At 46.8% G+C, this 16,532-nt stretch overlaps 1 protein-coding gene across 1 annotated transcript in view; it reads right to left on the bottom strand.

The window, feature by feature from the left end:
- Window positions 1-555: 555 nt before the first annotated feature.
- Catsper3 (cation channel sperm associated 3) overlaps window positions 556-16,532 on the bottom strand; it is a 23,069-nt gene continuing 7,092 nt past the window's right edge. The window contains exons 3-8 of the mRNA XM_055629185.1: window positions 9,338-9,577; window positions 3,894-4,076; window positions 3,006-3,146; window positions 2,514-2,633; window positions 1,547-1,701; window positions 556-655 (exon numbers count right to left, since the gene is read on the bottom strand). Coding sequence (XP_055485160.1) covers window positions 556-655; window positions 1,547-1,701; window positions 2,514-2,633; window positions 3,006-3,146; window positions 3,894-4,076; window positions 9,338-9,577 — 939 coding nt within the window. The remainder of the gene's footprint in view (window positions 656-1,546; window positions 1,702-2,513; window positions 2,634-3,005; window positions 3,147-3,893; window positions 4,077-9,337; window positions 9,578-16,532) is intronic.

Genomic DNA, 16,532 nt, shown 5'->3' with positions numbered 1-16,532 from the left:
ACAGGAGGGAAGAGGTCGGAGGGCAAGCTACTGCTGCAGCTGTAGACTTCAAAAGGAGATGATGTAACATGGCCAGTAGGAGGCTCCCCTAGGCAAAACTCCAGGATGTAATCCTTTCTGGTCACACCACGTGCCTTGGCGTGAATGTCAGGGGCAGCAACGTGGACGTCCAAAGAAAAGACACTATAGCAGCGGGTCTCTGTCAGCCTGGCACCTGAATGGGCCAGCCTTCAGGTATCATCACCTGAACCTTGACTGACAGAGCTGCTGGCTGTTGCTGGTTTGTGGGCCTCAGGAAGCTTCCCCAGGCACTCATTGAACCCTTGCTGTTGGGTCCAGGGAGGCTACAGGATGTCCTCATTATCCAGGGCAAGCCTTGAACCTGCCTCTTCTCACTCCCTAGGTCTGCTGGGTGGGAAATCCGCTTTCATGAGCCCTTATCCAGGCCTACCTCCCACAGGTAGGGACAGCCCAGCATCCACACAGCAAGTTTGCGAAGGTGCCCCTGAAGGCTCGTGTTTAATGGAACTGCCACGGCCCACCTCCCAGCGACCTCTAGATCATCATCTCTGAGCTCCTGGAAGCCTTCTGCTGCGGCAGGTCCTCAAGCATCATCCTCAGCACGTTCACAATCTCATAGTACAGCTCCTGAAGCCTGGAGGGCAGAGCGGGAGAGGGGTCCCTGAGGATGGAGCAACCCCAGATGGCTCGCCTCCACACCTCCGCCAGGTGCGCGTGCATCCAAGAGAACAGAGACTTCGGGTAGAACAGAGACAAGAGAACAGAGACTTTGGAATCCTACATCTGTCACTGGGCCGGAGCGCCCAGCCTCAGGTAACTTATTTCTTATGTCATGTGGGCTCCAACAGCAGGAATGATGTGCTGATACCTCGCTGGTACCCGCTCTCTCCTCAGACCCAACACAGGCATGCCCCGGTGCCCTCCTCTGCAGTTGCCCTAGTCCGTGAGGCTTCCAGAGGGATGTCATTGAGAAGTCAGGCTTCTGATGTCTGCTCCTTCTCAGAAATCCACAGCAGGCCCCTGGTGTCCACAGCTCTTCAGCTGCCAGTCAAAACCCCAAACTAGCTGGCTGGCACTGAGAATGAGACATGGGTCAGGTCTCCTCAGATGTCACTGTCTTTTTACTGGCCCAGTGGATCCCAGTGTAACGGGTGGGAAAGGAGCAGATGCTTGTTCAAAGTCACATGGGAAGAGGGTAGCAGAACCACTCTACGGTCCTCCTCATTTGCCTCACCACCTCATACATAGTCCCTGCTCCCTGGAAAGGCCACAGTAAGCAGGAGCCTGAAGGGACAGAGGAGCTGACCTCTCAACACACATGGAAGAGGACTGGGAGGGCAGGCAGAGCAGAATCCCGCCCACCACAAACCCATGCTCACAACAAACAGCCCAGCACCCAGGCATGCACGGGTCCTGCATTCCCAGGAAGGGCTTCATCATACCCTCCTGCCCTGCGCCTTCGTCACCAACCCTTCAACCTCTGAGCATCCCCGGCCTTGAAGAAGCCACGGGACCAGTGACTCACTTGCTGATAATGGTGTCCTGGTTGTCCAGAGTGGTCAAGTACACATCAATAAAGGGGAGGCTAGTGCCGAAGTCATCCAGGACCATGGGGTCTGTGTGCTGCAGGGTCTTCTTGAAGTCCTCCACCAGCTTGATGAAGCTCCTGCCACCACTCTTCTAGAGACAGAACCAATCAGAAAGCAGTGGGCAAGAGCAGCCAAGGTGCAAGGAGAGCTGAAAACCTGTGTGGATGCCAAGAGCCAGACTGTCATCCGGACCGCTGAGCCCGGACCCTGTGAGGATGATCACGGGCCACCATCCCTGATGGGAGGCCACGGGTACCAAGGAACAGGAGGATGTCTAAAGAAGATTCTGAGTGACCTCCTCCAACCCTGAGCAAACCTTGGGCATAGCTAGACTGGCTCTTGAGTTGGTGTCTCCAGTTCAGAAAAGAGGCCAAGGTGCTCTGATGGATGAGAGAGCCAGCAAGGCTCCCAAGGAACAGGAGATGGAACATACGAGGTGGTGCCGATGGGCTTGGGACTTCCAGCCCATCGCGCTTCTCCTTGCCCTGGCTTTAGAAGTATGGGAATATGAGGGTGAGTGACCCGCTGACAGGGCACCCCACCCTCATCCACACTGGAGCCTGGCGCTGAGCCGCCTGGTGCCAGATGAGCCTCAATGACAAGCTCCAACAGAAATGACCCCGTGCTCAGGACCCCACAGTGGAATGCCATCCACGAACTGAGGAATGTCAGAAATAACCTCAGTCCTCAAGAGTCCAAATTAGTCAGAGAAATGCACAGACACAGAAAGACAAACCTGCCTCCAGAGGCTGCAGGGGAAAGGCCGGCCTTAGCCACAGCCACATTTTCCTGAGCCCTCCTGCCCTCTCGTGGAATCCAAAGCCCTTCCTCCTGAACAATCCATTAGCCCTCACCATCCCTCTGCCGACCTGTCTGCTCTGTCCTCCATCAGGAGCCACCTACCTGCGTGTTCATCAGCCTGTTGACATCCTCCTGCTGGCGCTTCAGGATCATCTGCTTCTCCTCCATAAGCGTCAGGTGCCTTTCCACCATCAGCTCCCGCTGGAACTTTTTGATGGAGTCCTAGCAAGGCCAAGTATACGAGGCGAGATCATGACCCTGCTCCTGTCCTTTCCATCCCCAGCCCTTTTCCTGGCCTAGCTTGCTCTGCTGCTCAGGCCTCGGCAGAAAGTCCCACCCCACCTGGGGCCAGCCCCCAACTCAAATTGCCAGCTGCAGTAGCAACAGTCTCCTCAGCTCCGCCGTCCTGCTGGCCCCCATTGTGAGGTGATGAACTTAGGGGGAATAATCGGGTACACATGACAGGGGGGCCACCACTTCATACGGCAAGTCCAGCTCGTCCAAGAAACCTGGCCCATACCTTTATCTGCCACGCCTAACCTGAGTGGCACGTGTGCATGCACACACAGGCACACACACATGACACAGCCTCACCTCCGTGTGCATGATCATCACACCCACAAACATGTTGAGGAAGATGAAGGAAGCAAGCAAGATGAAGATGATGGTAAACGTCCGGCTCACAGAAAACTTCCGCTTGTCCAGCTCTTCCTGCAGGTTTGTCCAGCCATCAACCTAGGCAGGCAGGGCAGGGCAGACTGACATCAAGGCCCAGCAGAGTAGGTTTCCATGACAGCTCTGCCAGGGGGGCATCACACCCACTGAGGTGGCTGCCAACTCAGCCTCCACACAGGTCCTTCAAAACAACATATATATACAGTATGTGTGTATACATATATGTGTGTACATGTATATGTGTGTATATACATATACACACACACACACAACATATATATATATATATGTTGGCTCAGAAATGCAGGGTACCCCTAAGGAGTCTCTTCTCTCAAGGCCCCCCCATCTTCACCTACCAGGCACAGCCTATTTCCAGACCCGTCTTTGAAAAAAACAAAAACAAAACACATTTTTTTAAAAAGCCACCCTTTATATAATTCAAAAGCCTGGACTTTGAGACTTGCACTTTGCTTATTCTGGGTGGATTTGTAACAGCTTATTAAAAAAAAAAAAAAAGCTGTATACTGTGGGCTTCATTTATAACTTAAGGTTAATCCAAATTAAGTCTCACTTGAGAAGTCTAGCAACCCATGGAATGACTTATAAAATTACGGGATTAGAGTCAGGAGCGGAACCCGCTGGCTTCTGACCTGTGCCAGCATGCCAACCCCCAGATCTCTCACACCCAATACCAAGCACCTGAGCCTCAGGAAGGCCCCACAGAGGCCCAGAATGGCTACACGCTCACCCTTCCTGGACCATCCCTTTGCCAGGCTCTGCCCTTACCACAGTTCCCAAACACAGTACCGTGGCCAAACTGAAGAGGGTGAAGAATGCTGCGGCCAGGTTCCCCCAGTTATTCAGATCACCATTCTCCGGAACTCCGAACAGGCAGAATCCCAGGATCGCGAAGATGTACATGAGGATGAAGAGCAGCGTCAGCACAGAGGCCACGGTGTAGACTGTCTGCCCCACAGCCGTGATGAGAGTCTGCAAGGCAGGGAGGCAGAAGCTAGGAAAGAGCTGCCTGCTGAGCCTACCCCATTCACAGCTGTCCTCAGGACTGCAAGCCATTCCTGGCACATAGTAGGTGTTAAATAAGTATCACTTGAATGAATGAATGAATGAATGAATGAATGAATGAATGAATGAATTTTGCCCAGACTTAGGTCTCCATCTGTCTCACCCTATGTTGTCGGCAGCCTGCACACGCTGTCCTGGGTCTGGGTCACTTTTCCATCAGCCCCACTGACCTCTCTGTTTGAACTCAGTCTGACTCTGTGGTCACCCCCAGATATTGCATTTGTGCTTGTCAGCTGAGAGCCAGTCCCAAATGTTTTTTCCCCAGGCCCAGGAGGACTAGGGACACCATCGTGTTCCTGAGGATAGAGAGGGCCAAGAACAAAATGACTCCTCATTCTTCCTGAGCCTCACCTCAAAGGCAGCTCCCCATCTTATGAGCTGAATCATCGTCCTGTAAAATGGGTAACCACCTTGTCCCCCCTTGCCTTGTCCATTCCTGGAGAGCCAAGTGCATGCCCTGACACAGACCATGGTGCTTTAAATAAGAATGGCCCCCCAAAGGCTCATCTATTTGAATGCTTAGTTACAGGGAGAGGAACGCTTTGAAAGGATTAGAAGGATTAGGAGGTGTGGCCTTGTTGGAGAAGGTGTGTCACTGCAGCTGGGCTTTGAGATTTCAAAAGCCCAGGTCAGGCCCAGTCTCTCTTTTTGCCTGCAGAGGTTACACTCCTATTCCTCCAGCACTATGTCTGCCTGCTGTGCCTGCTGGCAGGCTCCTGGCCATGATGACAATGGACTCATCCGCTGAAATTGCAAGCCAGGCCCCAGTTAAATGCTTTCTTTGTGAGAGTTGCCTTGGTCTTGGTGTCTCTTCACAGCAATAAAACACTGACTAAGATAAAAGTTGGTGCCAGGCAGTGGTGGTATACACCATTAATCACAGCACTTGTGGGGAGGGGGCAGGCGCCAGCAGATCTCTGAGTTCGAGGCCAGCCTAGTCTACAGAGACAGTTCCAGGACATCCAGGACTATACAGAGAAACCTTGTCTCAAGGGATAAAAAAAAGACAGAAGTTGGTACCAGGGACTAGGGTATTGCTGGAACAAGCAGGACCATGCTGTTTTGGGGAGCAATGGGGAAGACTTTGGGACTTTGAACTAGAACTACAGTGGGACACTTTAAGTGGGGCTTAATGGGCCATCCTAGTGGGAGCATGGAAGACAGCGCTGAGGGCAATTTGAACTATGAGGGCCCAGCTTGAGAAGTTCCAGAGGGCAAGAATATTAATAACTAGTCTAGGCCCCATCTTTTAATAGTTGGCAAAGAATATGGCTGCCTTTTGCCTTTGTCTTAAGAATCTGACTGAGGCTAAATTAAAGGGGGAGGGAAGGGGAGCAGAAATGGCATTTAAAAGTCTAGCGTTCAGGGAGATAAAAATTTAAGAAAAAGCCTGATGGTAAATGGAGTAAAGCGAGTGGTGACCTCAGGGCAAGACCCCACACAGCTAAGCTTCCAACTTGTGAAAATAAATTGAGGAAAAGCTTAAGTGGTAAAGGAAACCATTGAAAACAGAAAGCTAATGAACTGTGTTTAAGCAGGGGCCCATCTTCCAGCCCCAGCAAGCAGCAGAACTTGGCAGCTTCAGCCACGTGGCCCTGGCTTTAGAGTCAAGGTTACAAGAAAGAGGTTGTGGAACCTTCCTCCTCAGCTAAGGAAAGGGGCAGAGGCCAGCCTTATGTCAGGGGTGTCCCTGCATGAAGGCCGAGAGAAGCCACTGGGTGAAGAAAGGCCATTGAAGGTGAAGCCTGGATTACCTTGGAGACTACAAGATGTTGGAGATGCCAGAGCCATGGGATACCTGCCAGGAAGAGCTGCTGACAGGAAGTGGAACCACCCCTTGAGAGAGAAGCATGTTGCAGTCAACAAAGCTAAAAGGAGTTGAAGATCTAAAGAGCCCTTTGAAATCGGCCATGGAGATGCAGAATTTGGAGTGTGCCCTGCTGATTTTAGGTCTTGCTTTGGTCCAGCATTTCCTCATTATGTTCCCCTTCCTCCCTTTTGGAGTAGTAATGAATATTCTGTGCCACTGCATGTTAGAAGTATGTGATCTACTTTTGATCTTTATTTTACAGGAGTTACACTTAAGAGATTGCCATGAGTTTCAGAAGAAACTTTGAACTTTGGACTTTTAAACATTGTTGAGGCTGTGATAGAGTATGAGGAGTTTTGAATGCTTTTTTTTTTTTTTTTTTTTTTTTGCATTGTGATATGGCTACAAGCCTATGGGAGCCAGAAAGTGAAACGTGGTGGTTTAAAAAAGAATGGCTCCCATAAGTGCATACATTTGAATGCTTAGCCACCAAGGAGGAAAACTTTTTGAAAGGATTAGAAGGATTAGGAGGTGTGGCCTTCTTGGAGGAAGTAAAGCCCATGCCAGGCACAGTCGCTCTTTTTGCCTGCAGATCAGGAGGTAGCTCTCATGCTTCTCTGGCTCCCTGTCTGCTAATAAATGGACTCACCCTCTGAGACTGTAAGCAAGCCCCCAATTAAATACTTTCTTTTATAAGTATTGCCTTGGTCATGGGGCCTCTTTGAGGCAATGTAATAGTGACTAAGACACACACATAATTTCAAGTAGGTGGCTAGTATCAGGATGGAGAGAGCTGCATTGGAGAACCAGCTTGTCCTGGTCATAGTAAATGCCATGGCAGAGGGAGGAGTGACTATTAAGTCTTTTCCTCATGCCACCACCTTCAAACCACTAGTGGCCCTGAGCACAATGGCCCTTAAAACTGGTTTAGCACTGGGAAGGAAGTTTGGAGCTAAACACAGAAGAGTGAGGACTGGGCAATGGGTGTATTCTAGGAGGTGAGAAGATCATCTCAGAGAAATATGCTGCTCTAGATTCCCCTGGGGAATAAGATCAGTGTTTTGAGATTCATTTTGAAAGAACTGCGGGTTTTGAAATTGCCTGTCTCCCTGCTCGGCAGAAAGAACTTTCTCAAGCAATTCTGAACTGCACAAGGCTCTTGCGCTTGGCCTTGATAATCAGCTGATTGGCTTTTTGGAAGTGGCTGGATCCTTAGAGCGCCTCACATTTCTTCCAGGATGTAGTGTAGCACCTGCTCCTAGACTACAAACAAGGTGTTTGAAGCAAAAACTTGTTGAGATTTGACCTGCCTTTCCTTTAGAGGATTTCCTCTGGTGCTGAGGCTTTCTGTTCTGGTCTCTCAGTGGTATGGGATCCCATTGCAGCAACCCACACAAAGGCTGAGACGTAGCAGGGACAAAGAGCTATAGACAAGGTGGAACCATTTAGGGGTTCAGGCAACAAGCTCTAAGAGGGAAGAGTCAAAGATGACACTCAGCTCCAAGTTGGCAGATGAATGGGACTGGGAAAGACACATTTCAACCAGAAAACGAACTGGACTGGAGGAACAACCAAGGTCCAGAGATCTAAGGGTAAGTGTGAGCAAAGTGTGGTGAGCTTGTAGGTTAGACACACGTATCTGAAGAAGGCACGAAACCTCCAAATGGCACTTGTGTCTACAGGTCAGAATACTAGAAAATAGAAAAGATTACCCAGAAGGGAGACAGAAATAGAACAATGAATGCAATTCTGAGAAAACCAAGCAACAGCCAAGCCAGGAAAATGCACATTTGAGAAGGCAGCCTGGAGAAATCAAATCGCAGCAAGGAAACTGAGGCCCATGGCCACCTGATGGGAAAAAAGAGACTGTTAGCAACTTCAGAGAGGCTAGTCATTTGAGAGACAGGGGAAAATAGCAGGCCATGATGAGACACAAGGAAGTTGGAACAGGAAAGACAAACACCATTACTTGGAAGCCTGGCCTGGAACTGGAGAGGAATAAGGCCAGGGCACACAAAAACACACACACACACACACACACACACACACACAGTTACATGGGTATGAGCAATGAGTGGCTGTGGGTATATGCCAGGGGAAGAGCTCACGTTTAGGGCACAGACACACCCTAACTGAACAGACCATAGACCCAGGCCAGACCCTGCCCCTGCCTGAAGAGCAGCTACCAGGGCACACACGCTGGATGCATGCCTATAGGATGGGCTAAGCACGGAGCTCAACCTTGAGCTTGTTCTGAAATGTTCTGAAGAATGTCCCACGACCTTGGCAGCTCAGAAAGACGGTGGAAATGGTGCCATCATAGTTGCCTTACCAAAACAAAAAGACTTCTCCCCCCATCAGAAAAGAATGGCAGCCGACCTTATGGAGACTTTTTCTCAGTTGAGGTTCCCACACACACATCTTGCAGATAACTCTAACTTGTGTCAAACTGACATAAAACTAGTCAGCATGCTGGCCCTGCCTGTTTTCTTGGACACTAACTTAGTAGCAATGTCTTTCTCTCGTGTCCCTCTTTCTCCTCCTGACGGCTGTAGAGATATATGGCTTGCCTGCCCTATTGTTTTTCTCCCAAACTCTAATAAATAAAATAGTCCCTGGGGGTGGGGGGGGAGGAATGGGAGCCAGTGGTCAAAGCCACCCAAATACTGTCAAGTCCTGGCACACAGCTCACAGCCATCTGCACCATAAGAAAGGCTACCACATACCAGATAGAAATAAAGGTTCATGTTGGCTGTACAGCCAGATACAGCCTTCCGATCTCAACCCTGACATTGTGTTAAAGGTTTGTTGTTGCTGCTGCTGTTTTCCTGTATGTATGCATTGCACTGTGTGTGTGCCTGGTGCCTGTGGAGATCAGAGGCAGACCTTTGATCTCCCTTAGAACGGGAGCTACAGAAGGTTGTGAGACGCCACACAGAAGCTGGGAACTGAACCTGGGCCCCGTGTAAGAGCAGCCTGTGCTCTTAACTGCTGCACCAGCTCCCTAGACCCCGAGCCTCAATGTGTGACCCCTGAGTAACTTTCTCCAGGGGAATATTTACATCAAGTGGCCTGCTGTGGTGGACATAGACCGGGACCTGCACATAAAGCCGTTTACGGTCAGCTGGTCGGCTACAAGGTGGCCACGCCTTGTTTCTAGGGGAAGCCTCGGCTGAGAGCCGCTTAGGCTCCATTTGTTCGTCTCTGGAATGAAGCTAACCACACCTTTCTTACCAGTTTCAAGACCAGGTAAAAATTAACCCACCACACAGTCAGAGGAATCAGCAGGAAGATAACACTCGAGTCGTTATTTTTTTTTAAGGAGCTTCCCGAAGCACGCACACGCACCCGAGCTCACCCTGATGCCTCTGCTGTAAGGGATAACCTTGAGGATGCGCAGAGACTGGATGCCGTCAGCAATGTGGAGGTTTTTGTAGCGGTTCCCCTTGATCTTGCGGAGGGCGTAGGGTATTGAGACAATGATGATAATGACCACGTCCAGCAGGTTGTAGCCATCCCTCCAGAATTTAATGGGCTCCACGTAGACCTTCATCAGGAATTCACAGGCGTAGATGGAGACAAAGAAGATCTCTGATACCTGCGGGGGTCACAGGGGTTAGGGATCAAAAGAAGAGCAGAGCCCCGTTTTCTGGGCCTTTGCCTGCTGAGGCCACTCAATCACGGGTGGAGAAATCCAGACTCCTCGATCTCCTGAAGAGGCTGGTTCTTTTCTCCTTTTGAGTCCTCCTTGCCTACGGCTCTAAGCCTAGGCTTCCCCTGAATGCAAGGCATCGCCACCTTGTAGCTGACCAGCTGGCTGTAAATGGCCGTATGTCCAGGTGCTGGTCAACAGCCAACACAACAGGCCACCTACATAAATATTCCCTGAAAGAGAGTCCCAAGACTTTTCTGGCCATCCTGCATACAGACACTTTTAGGGGTGAAATACACAAATATCTAGTTTTATTCCATTACCTTCATCACACATACTTAAAAATCAGTCAGCTAAAGTCACCTGGTTTTGAAGGGCGGTCTGCTTTTTTTTTTTTTTAATTTAACCACTTTTATACTGTTTGAACCAATCTCCTAACGTTTCTCCCTCACCTACACCGCCAATGCTTTTCCTGTTGCCTACCATTACGACCTTTTAGAAACAGCTAAGATTTTTTTCTCTTCATCAAAATTCATTTGTCATCTTGATGATCATCTCCTGTTCATTCACTCATGTGTGAAAAGATGGCAACAGCCATGTGCCAAGCAGGTGCCATTTTACTTATCAGGAGATGAACAATTAAGACAGAGTCCTGGTGTTGGGGAATTTTGAGTGGGGAAGAGACAGGCTCTCAGCCCCTGCAAGTAGAGAGGCTTAAGGGGAGCTGGCAAGAGCAGCACAGAAGGCGGGGGCTGGGGGGGGGGGTCACCCGGGCAGCAGGTGCCAGTAGAGTTCTGCATGACACAAGGAAAGAGATAACCGAGATTCAGATGAAGCCCCAAGCTTCAAATACAGTGACTGGGTCCTAGGGCGAGCCTGAGGGGCGGTAAAGACATTCTTGGGAAAGCAGGGCTTGGCAAAGGTTATTGTCTTTCCTGGTGTTTGCATTGTTTCCTAGCAGTTTGTAACCAAGTTCCTGACTCCAGCTGGATACAGTTTCCCTTCTTCACCTGGCCCTTGTCTATACTGGGCACCAAGGCTGAACTACTGCATGAGCTCACTGGGTGAGGCCGGATGCCACGAATCTAGGAACCAAAAGAGTTTTGTATGTCTAGAATTAGACAGCCCTCCCAAGCACATGTAAAATCCTTCGTCCAGACTTGCCTGCTTTTCAGGGGTTGGGAGCATAGAATTCAAGCTTCTAAGGTGACACTTTCTAGAGTCAATTTTGTAAATTCTTTTCTAGAGAACTGTTCCAGCGGATTTTCAAATGTACCAGCATTAAATTATCAGAGTTTCTTTTTTTTAAAGTTAGGCTTAACATTTTCTTTTATCCCGCTTTATTTATTCAGCCTGTGCACGTGTGTGTACAAGGACAATGACAGGTGGCCACAGTGTTATGTGTGGAGGTCAGTTCTCTCCTTCCACCACTCTGGTCCCGGGGATCAAACTCAGGTCATAAGACTTGGCAGTTGGCACCTGTACCCACTGAGCCATCTTGCCCGCCAAGCTATCAGATTTTTATTTATTTTTTAACTTCTTTATTAATCACACTTTATTCACTTTGTATCCCCCCTGTGGTTCCCTCCCTCATCCCATCCCAATCCCTTTCTTCCTCCCCCCCTCTGCACACATGCCCCTCCCCAAGTCCACTGATAGAGGAGGTCTTCTTTTCCTTCCTTCTGATCCTAGTCAATTAGGTCTCATCAGGAGTGGCTGCATTGTCTTCTTCTGTGGCCTGGTAAGACTGCTCCCCCATCAGGGGGAGGTAATTAAAGAGTAGGCCAATCAGTTCATGTCAGAGACAGTCCCTGTTCCTATTACTATGGAACCCACTTGGATACTGAACTGCCATGGGCTACATCTGTGCAGCGGTCCTAGATTATCTCCATGCATGGTCCTTGTTTGGAGTATCAGTCTCATGAAAGACCCCTGTGCTCAGATTTTTTGGTTCTGTTGCTCTCTTGTGGAGTTCCTATCCTCTCCAGATCTTACTGTTTCCCATTTCTTTCATAACATTCCCTTCACTCTGCCCAAGTGTTGGCCATAATTCTCAGGATCTGCTTTGATAGTCTGCAGGGCAGAGCCTTTCAGAGGCCCTCTGTGTCAGGCTCCTGACTTGTTCCCTCTTTTCTCCTTCTTCTGATGTTCATCTCTTTGCCTTTCTAAATAGGGATTGCAAGCTATCAGATATTTAAACATCCATCATGTCTATACTTTCCCTTCTTCTTTGTCTTCTTCTTTGTCTTCTTCTTTTTCTTCTTCTTCATTTCCTTCTCCTCCTCTTATTTGTCTTCCTCTTCCTCCTCTTCTTCTTCATCTCCATCCTCCTCCTCTTCTTCATCTTCATCCTCCTCCTCCTCTTTACTGTTCATGAAGAAAGTAATTTTAACTATTTTTAAGAGTCCAGCTCTGGGCTTTGTTGCTGCTTTCTCGGCTCTTACAGTTGAGCCTGTTTTCTATTTTGTTAATTTCCACTGTAAGTTTTCCTGTTTCCTTCTCCTGTTTTGGGTTTGATTTCATTCTGTTGCTCTTCCTCCAACACCGCAGCTTCTTTCCTTACTTTCCATCTTTCCTTACTCTCCCCTCCCCTCTGTCCCTCCTCCTCCTCTTCCTTTTCTTTATAGATGTTGGAATTCAAACCCAGGGCTTGTGCACACCAGGAATGACCTCTCCTCCTGAGGCAGAGTGACAGTCTCTACTAGCTTAGATTCATTACAGCACACGTGTGTGATGTATATGTGTGTTCAAGTGTGTGTTGTGTGTACTGCTTTGTTTGCCTAGCTCACTGCTCACCAGTTTTCCCCGTTTTAAAGTATGGAATTCAGTGCCTTATGTTTTATTAGTTCAGGATACTTACTGCCTTTGTTTTTTTATTGTGGTAAATAAAGCATGTAACTTAAGTTTGCCATCCTAAGGTGCACATGCTGTGTTCACACTACCATCTCGTCTGTCTCCAGAATCGCCAGCCTGCCTTCAGCAGTGATCACACCATTTCATAGTCTCACAAGAATGTAGAAGGGTCTGGTCTCTGCATAGTCGTGCACACTTGTTTCCTATTTCTGTTGCTTTTAGAATAGCCATCCTAATTGGTATGACATCACGTCAGGATGGTTTTAATTGGCATTTCCTTAATAGCTGGTGATGGTGAGATGGTACTTAATGGCCATGCATTCTATTTTCTTTGAGAAACAGCTATTTAACTGTTCGAGTCCTTCACCCATCTTTGAAGATATTGTTAAACCATAGAAACCATACATGTGTGTGTGCGTGTGTGTTAAGTAGAGTTTATTTTTAACTTGAACTTATTCTTTTGGAAATTTTTGGTTTTTATTTTTGTTTAGTTGTTGATGGTTTGCATTGGTTTTTGTTTTGTTTGGTTTTGTTTGGAGGGGGTGTTATTTGTTTGATAGGGCCTCATTCCAGGCTGGCCTCAAACTCACTACGTAGCCAATGACATTGATGACCTTGAACTTCTGCTCCTCCAGCCTCTTCGCCCTGAGTGCTGAGGGTACAGGCATGCACCACCCATGCCCAGTTGTATGAGTCACTGGGCTCAAACCCAGGGTTCTATGCATTCTAGGCAAGCATTCTACCAACCAAGCTGTTCCTGGCCCTCTCCTTGGATGCTGTTGTAAATAGAGTTTTCTTCATTACCTTTTCAGATTAGTAATGTTTAGAGATCAACTGATTTTTGTTGCTTTTCTATCTCAAAACTTTACTGAATCTGTTTAAGAGCCCTTCCACTGTGTTTGTGTGTGTGCATGTGTCTGTCTGTCTGTAGTACTATCATAAGTTTGAGTCAACTGGAAATAGAGATATTTACTGTTTTCCTTTCCTGTAGCTACCTTTCTTTTTCTTGCCTAATTCCTCTGGCTAAAACTTCAAGTACAGTGTTGAATAGAGCAAAAAGCTGTCAATTTTGTCTTGTCCCTGACCTTAAAGCGAATGTTTCTAGTCTTTTAAGAATGATGTTACCTGTGAATTTTCTTAATGTCCTTAATTTTAAAATTACTGATACTTACTTAATGTGTGTGAATGTTTTATCTGCTTGTATGTCTACCAGCTGTGTACCACATGTGTTGCTTATGGACTCAGAAGTCAGAAGAGGACACGGGATTCCTTGGAACTGGAGTTACAGGTGGTTGTGAGCCTCCCAGCAGGTGTTGGGATAGAACCTGGAATCTATGAAAAAGCAAAAAGTGCTCTTAACCACTGAGCCACCTCTCCAGCTCTTCACTGGGAGGAATTTTCCTTCAGTGCCTAATTTGTTAAAAGATTTTCGTTGTCTTGGTTTGCTATAAAATTGTTGATTTCATCAAGCGCAAATGCTTTTTCTGCATCAATGGAAACGGTTGTGTGGATCATCCCTTATCTGTTGGTCAGTTACATTGGTTGGTTGTATTACTAGACATTAAACTCAGTGCTAACCACATACTCTACCCCTGAGCTTTGGGTTTGGTCTTTTTGTTTTATAAATCATTTTGTCCCAATTGGTCATGGTGTATAATTATTTCAAGTCTGCTGTGGTCTAGTCTGTTAACAATCAGTGAGGACCTTTGCATCATTGGTTTTAAGTGGTATTTTTTATAGTTCTATTTCTTGTGTACCTCAGTCTGCCTTAGCACAGGCTAGCCCCATGAATGAGCTCAGAAACACTCCCTCATCTTTCATTCCTTTGGCAGTTTCAGAAAGTCTGGCATTGATGCATAGGCTTTCATTGTTCTTTGATTACTGATTCAGTCTTTTACAGGACTGGGAAGGTCCATTTACTGTTTCTTCTTAGGTCAGTTTGTCAGTCTGCACTGTATCCATTTCCTTTATTTAATCTGTTGGCATACAATTATCTATCTTATTCTTCTCTAATCCTTTTCCTTCCTGTAAGGTCAGTAGTAATGACTCAATTTTCACTTCTAAAAGCAATTTGAATCACTGTTCAAAATAGCTAAACTTTTACCAATTTTGCTAACCTTTTCAAAGCACTAACTTTTAAATTTTATTTTACTCTAACCTTTAAAACAATTCCTTCTGCTCATTTAGGTTTTTCTTCTTTTTCTATTTCCTTGAGATGAAGTTAGGTTATTGGTTGAGCTCTTTTCTGACATGAATATTCACAGGTGTGAGCTTCCTTAGGGCACAGCTTTCACTGTGTCTTATACATTTACGTCGTGTTTCCATTTTCACTCATCCCAAAATATTTTCTCATTTCCTTGTACTTTCTTCTTTGACCTACTGGTTTAAAATTGCATTGATTTATGCATATTTGACATTTTCTAGTTTATTTTTTCTAATCTTCTTACAAATATATTATCAAACATGCCTAATCTTCTGCTCCAAGCCTGCAGGCTCCCTTTTCATTAGACCTCTTTGTTCCCCTAGAAACTTCAGTTCTACTTTAATCTATTCATACATGGCTTTTCTGTGAATACATAAAATCTAGGGAACATGAATGAGAGAACACATACAATATTTCTTTCTGAGACTGACTTAATTCACTTACTGTTATTGTTCCTTGTTCCCAGGTGCATTCAATTTCTCATGAAGAATATAATTTCATTCTTTATATGGGAAAGAACCTCATTGTGTGTGTGGGGGGGGTGTATATGTATATAATTTTTTTCCTTATTCATTCCCCTATTGTTGGATGCCTAGCCTGGTTCTAGAATTCAGCAATTTCCAATAGTGCCACAAAAAACAATGCTGTGTAAGTATCTGATAAAATGATGGTGTCCTTTGGGTAACGACCCAGGAGTGATATAGCAGAGTCTTACAGTAGATCTATTTCTAGTTTTTGTGAACTCCATACTGACTTCCATAGACACTGGACTAGTTTACGTTCCCACCAGCATTGGCTAAGGTTTCTCTTTTGTCCACATCCAGATCAACATTTGATGTCCGTGCGTGACAGGAAGAGGAGGATGCTGGGTCCCTCAGAAGTGAGGTTACCGGCATTTGTGTGACACTCGGATTGTTACACGGCTGGTAGGATCTGAACTCGGGTCCCGGCGACAACACAACAAGTGTTCCTAACTGCTGAGACAGTCCCTTGTTAATGTCAATCACTAACATTCTGACAGGAGTAAGGTGGAGTCTCAGGAAGTGTGTATGTCTGTGTGTGCCATGTACGTGTGGGTGTCCATGGAGGCCAGAAGCAGGTGCCGCCTTCCTTGGAGCTGGAGTCACCGGCAGTTGTGGGTCTCCCAACGTGAGGGCCAGGAACTGAACCCCCGTCTTCTGGAAGAGCAGACAGCCCCCCCAGGGTGGTTTTGGCTTTCATTTTTCTGATGGCCATAGGGCTGAACGTGCTTTCTGGTCATGTGTAGTCTTCTTTGGTGAACTGTCTGTCCATTTCGTTAGCCCATTTACAACTAGGTTGTTTGTTGTTTCTGAGTTTCTTGAATTCCTAGCATGTTTTAGATACCAATCCTGTCAGATAGACGTATATCTAATGAAGGTTTTTCTCCCACTGTCCCATTACTCCATTCGCTGTTTCCTTTACCATGCAGACGTTTTCTAATACGATTCAGTCCCGTTTTTCTGTTGTTGGTCTTATTTCCTGAGCACCTGGGTTCCTATGCAAAAAGTCTTAACCTACACTTATATACTGAATATTAAATAACTCTCCATGTTTTTTTCCTTTAGCAACTTCACAGTTTTCAGGTCTCACGTCAAGGTCTTTGGTTTTTGTGGAGTGTAGGAGATGAAGATCTAATTTCATTCTTTTATAGTAGATACATAATTTTTCCAGCATGACTAGCTTGTGTGTATGCATGTATTTATGTTTGAATGTGTATATATGCATGTTTGTGTGTTCATGTGTATATATGCATAGATATGTGCAGTTCATGCACATTTGTGTGTGTGTGTGTGTGTGTGTGTGTGTGTGTGTGTGTGTGTGTGT

This window comes from Psammomys obesus, unplaced genomic scaffold, assembly GCF_907164565.1.
Source record: "Psammomys obesus unplaced genomic scaffold, mPsaObe1.curated_primary_1811, whole genome shotgun sequence".
In the NCBI taxonomy this organism is placed as follows: Eukaryota; Metazoa; Chordata; class Mammalia; order Rodentia; family Muridae; genus Psammomys; species Psammomys obesus.
The sequence above is the reverse complement of the archived record's forward strand: the minus strand, read 5'-3'. Positions and strand labels throughout refer to the sequence as shown.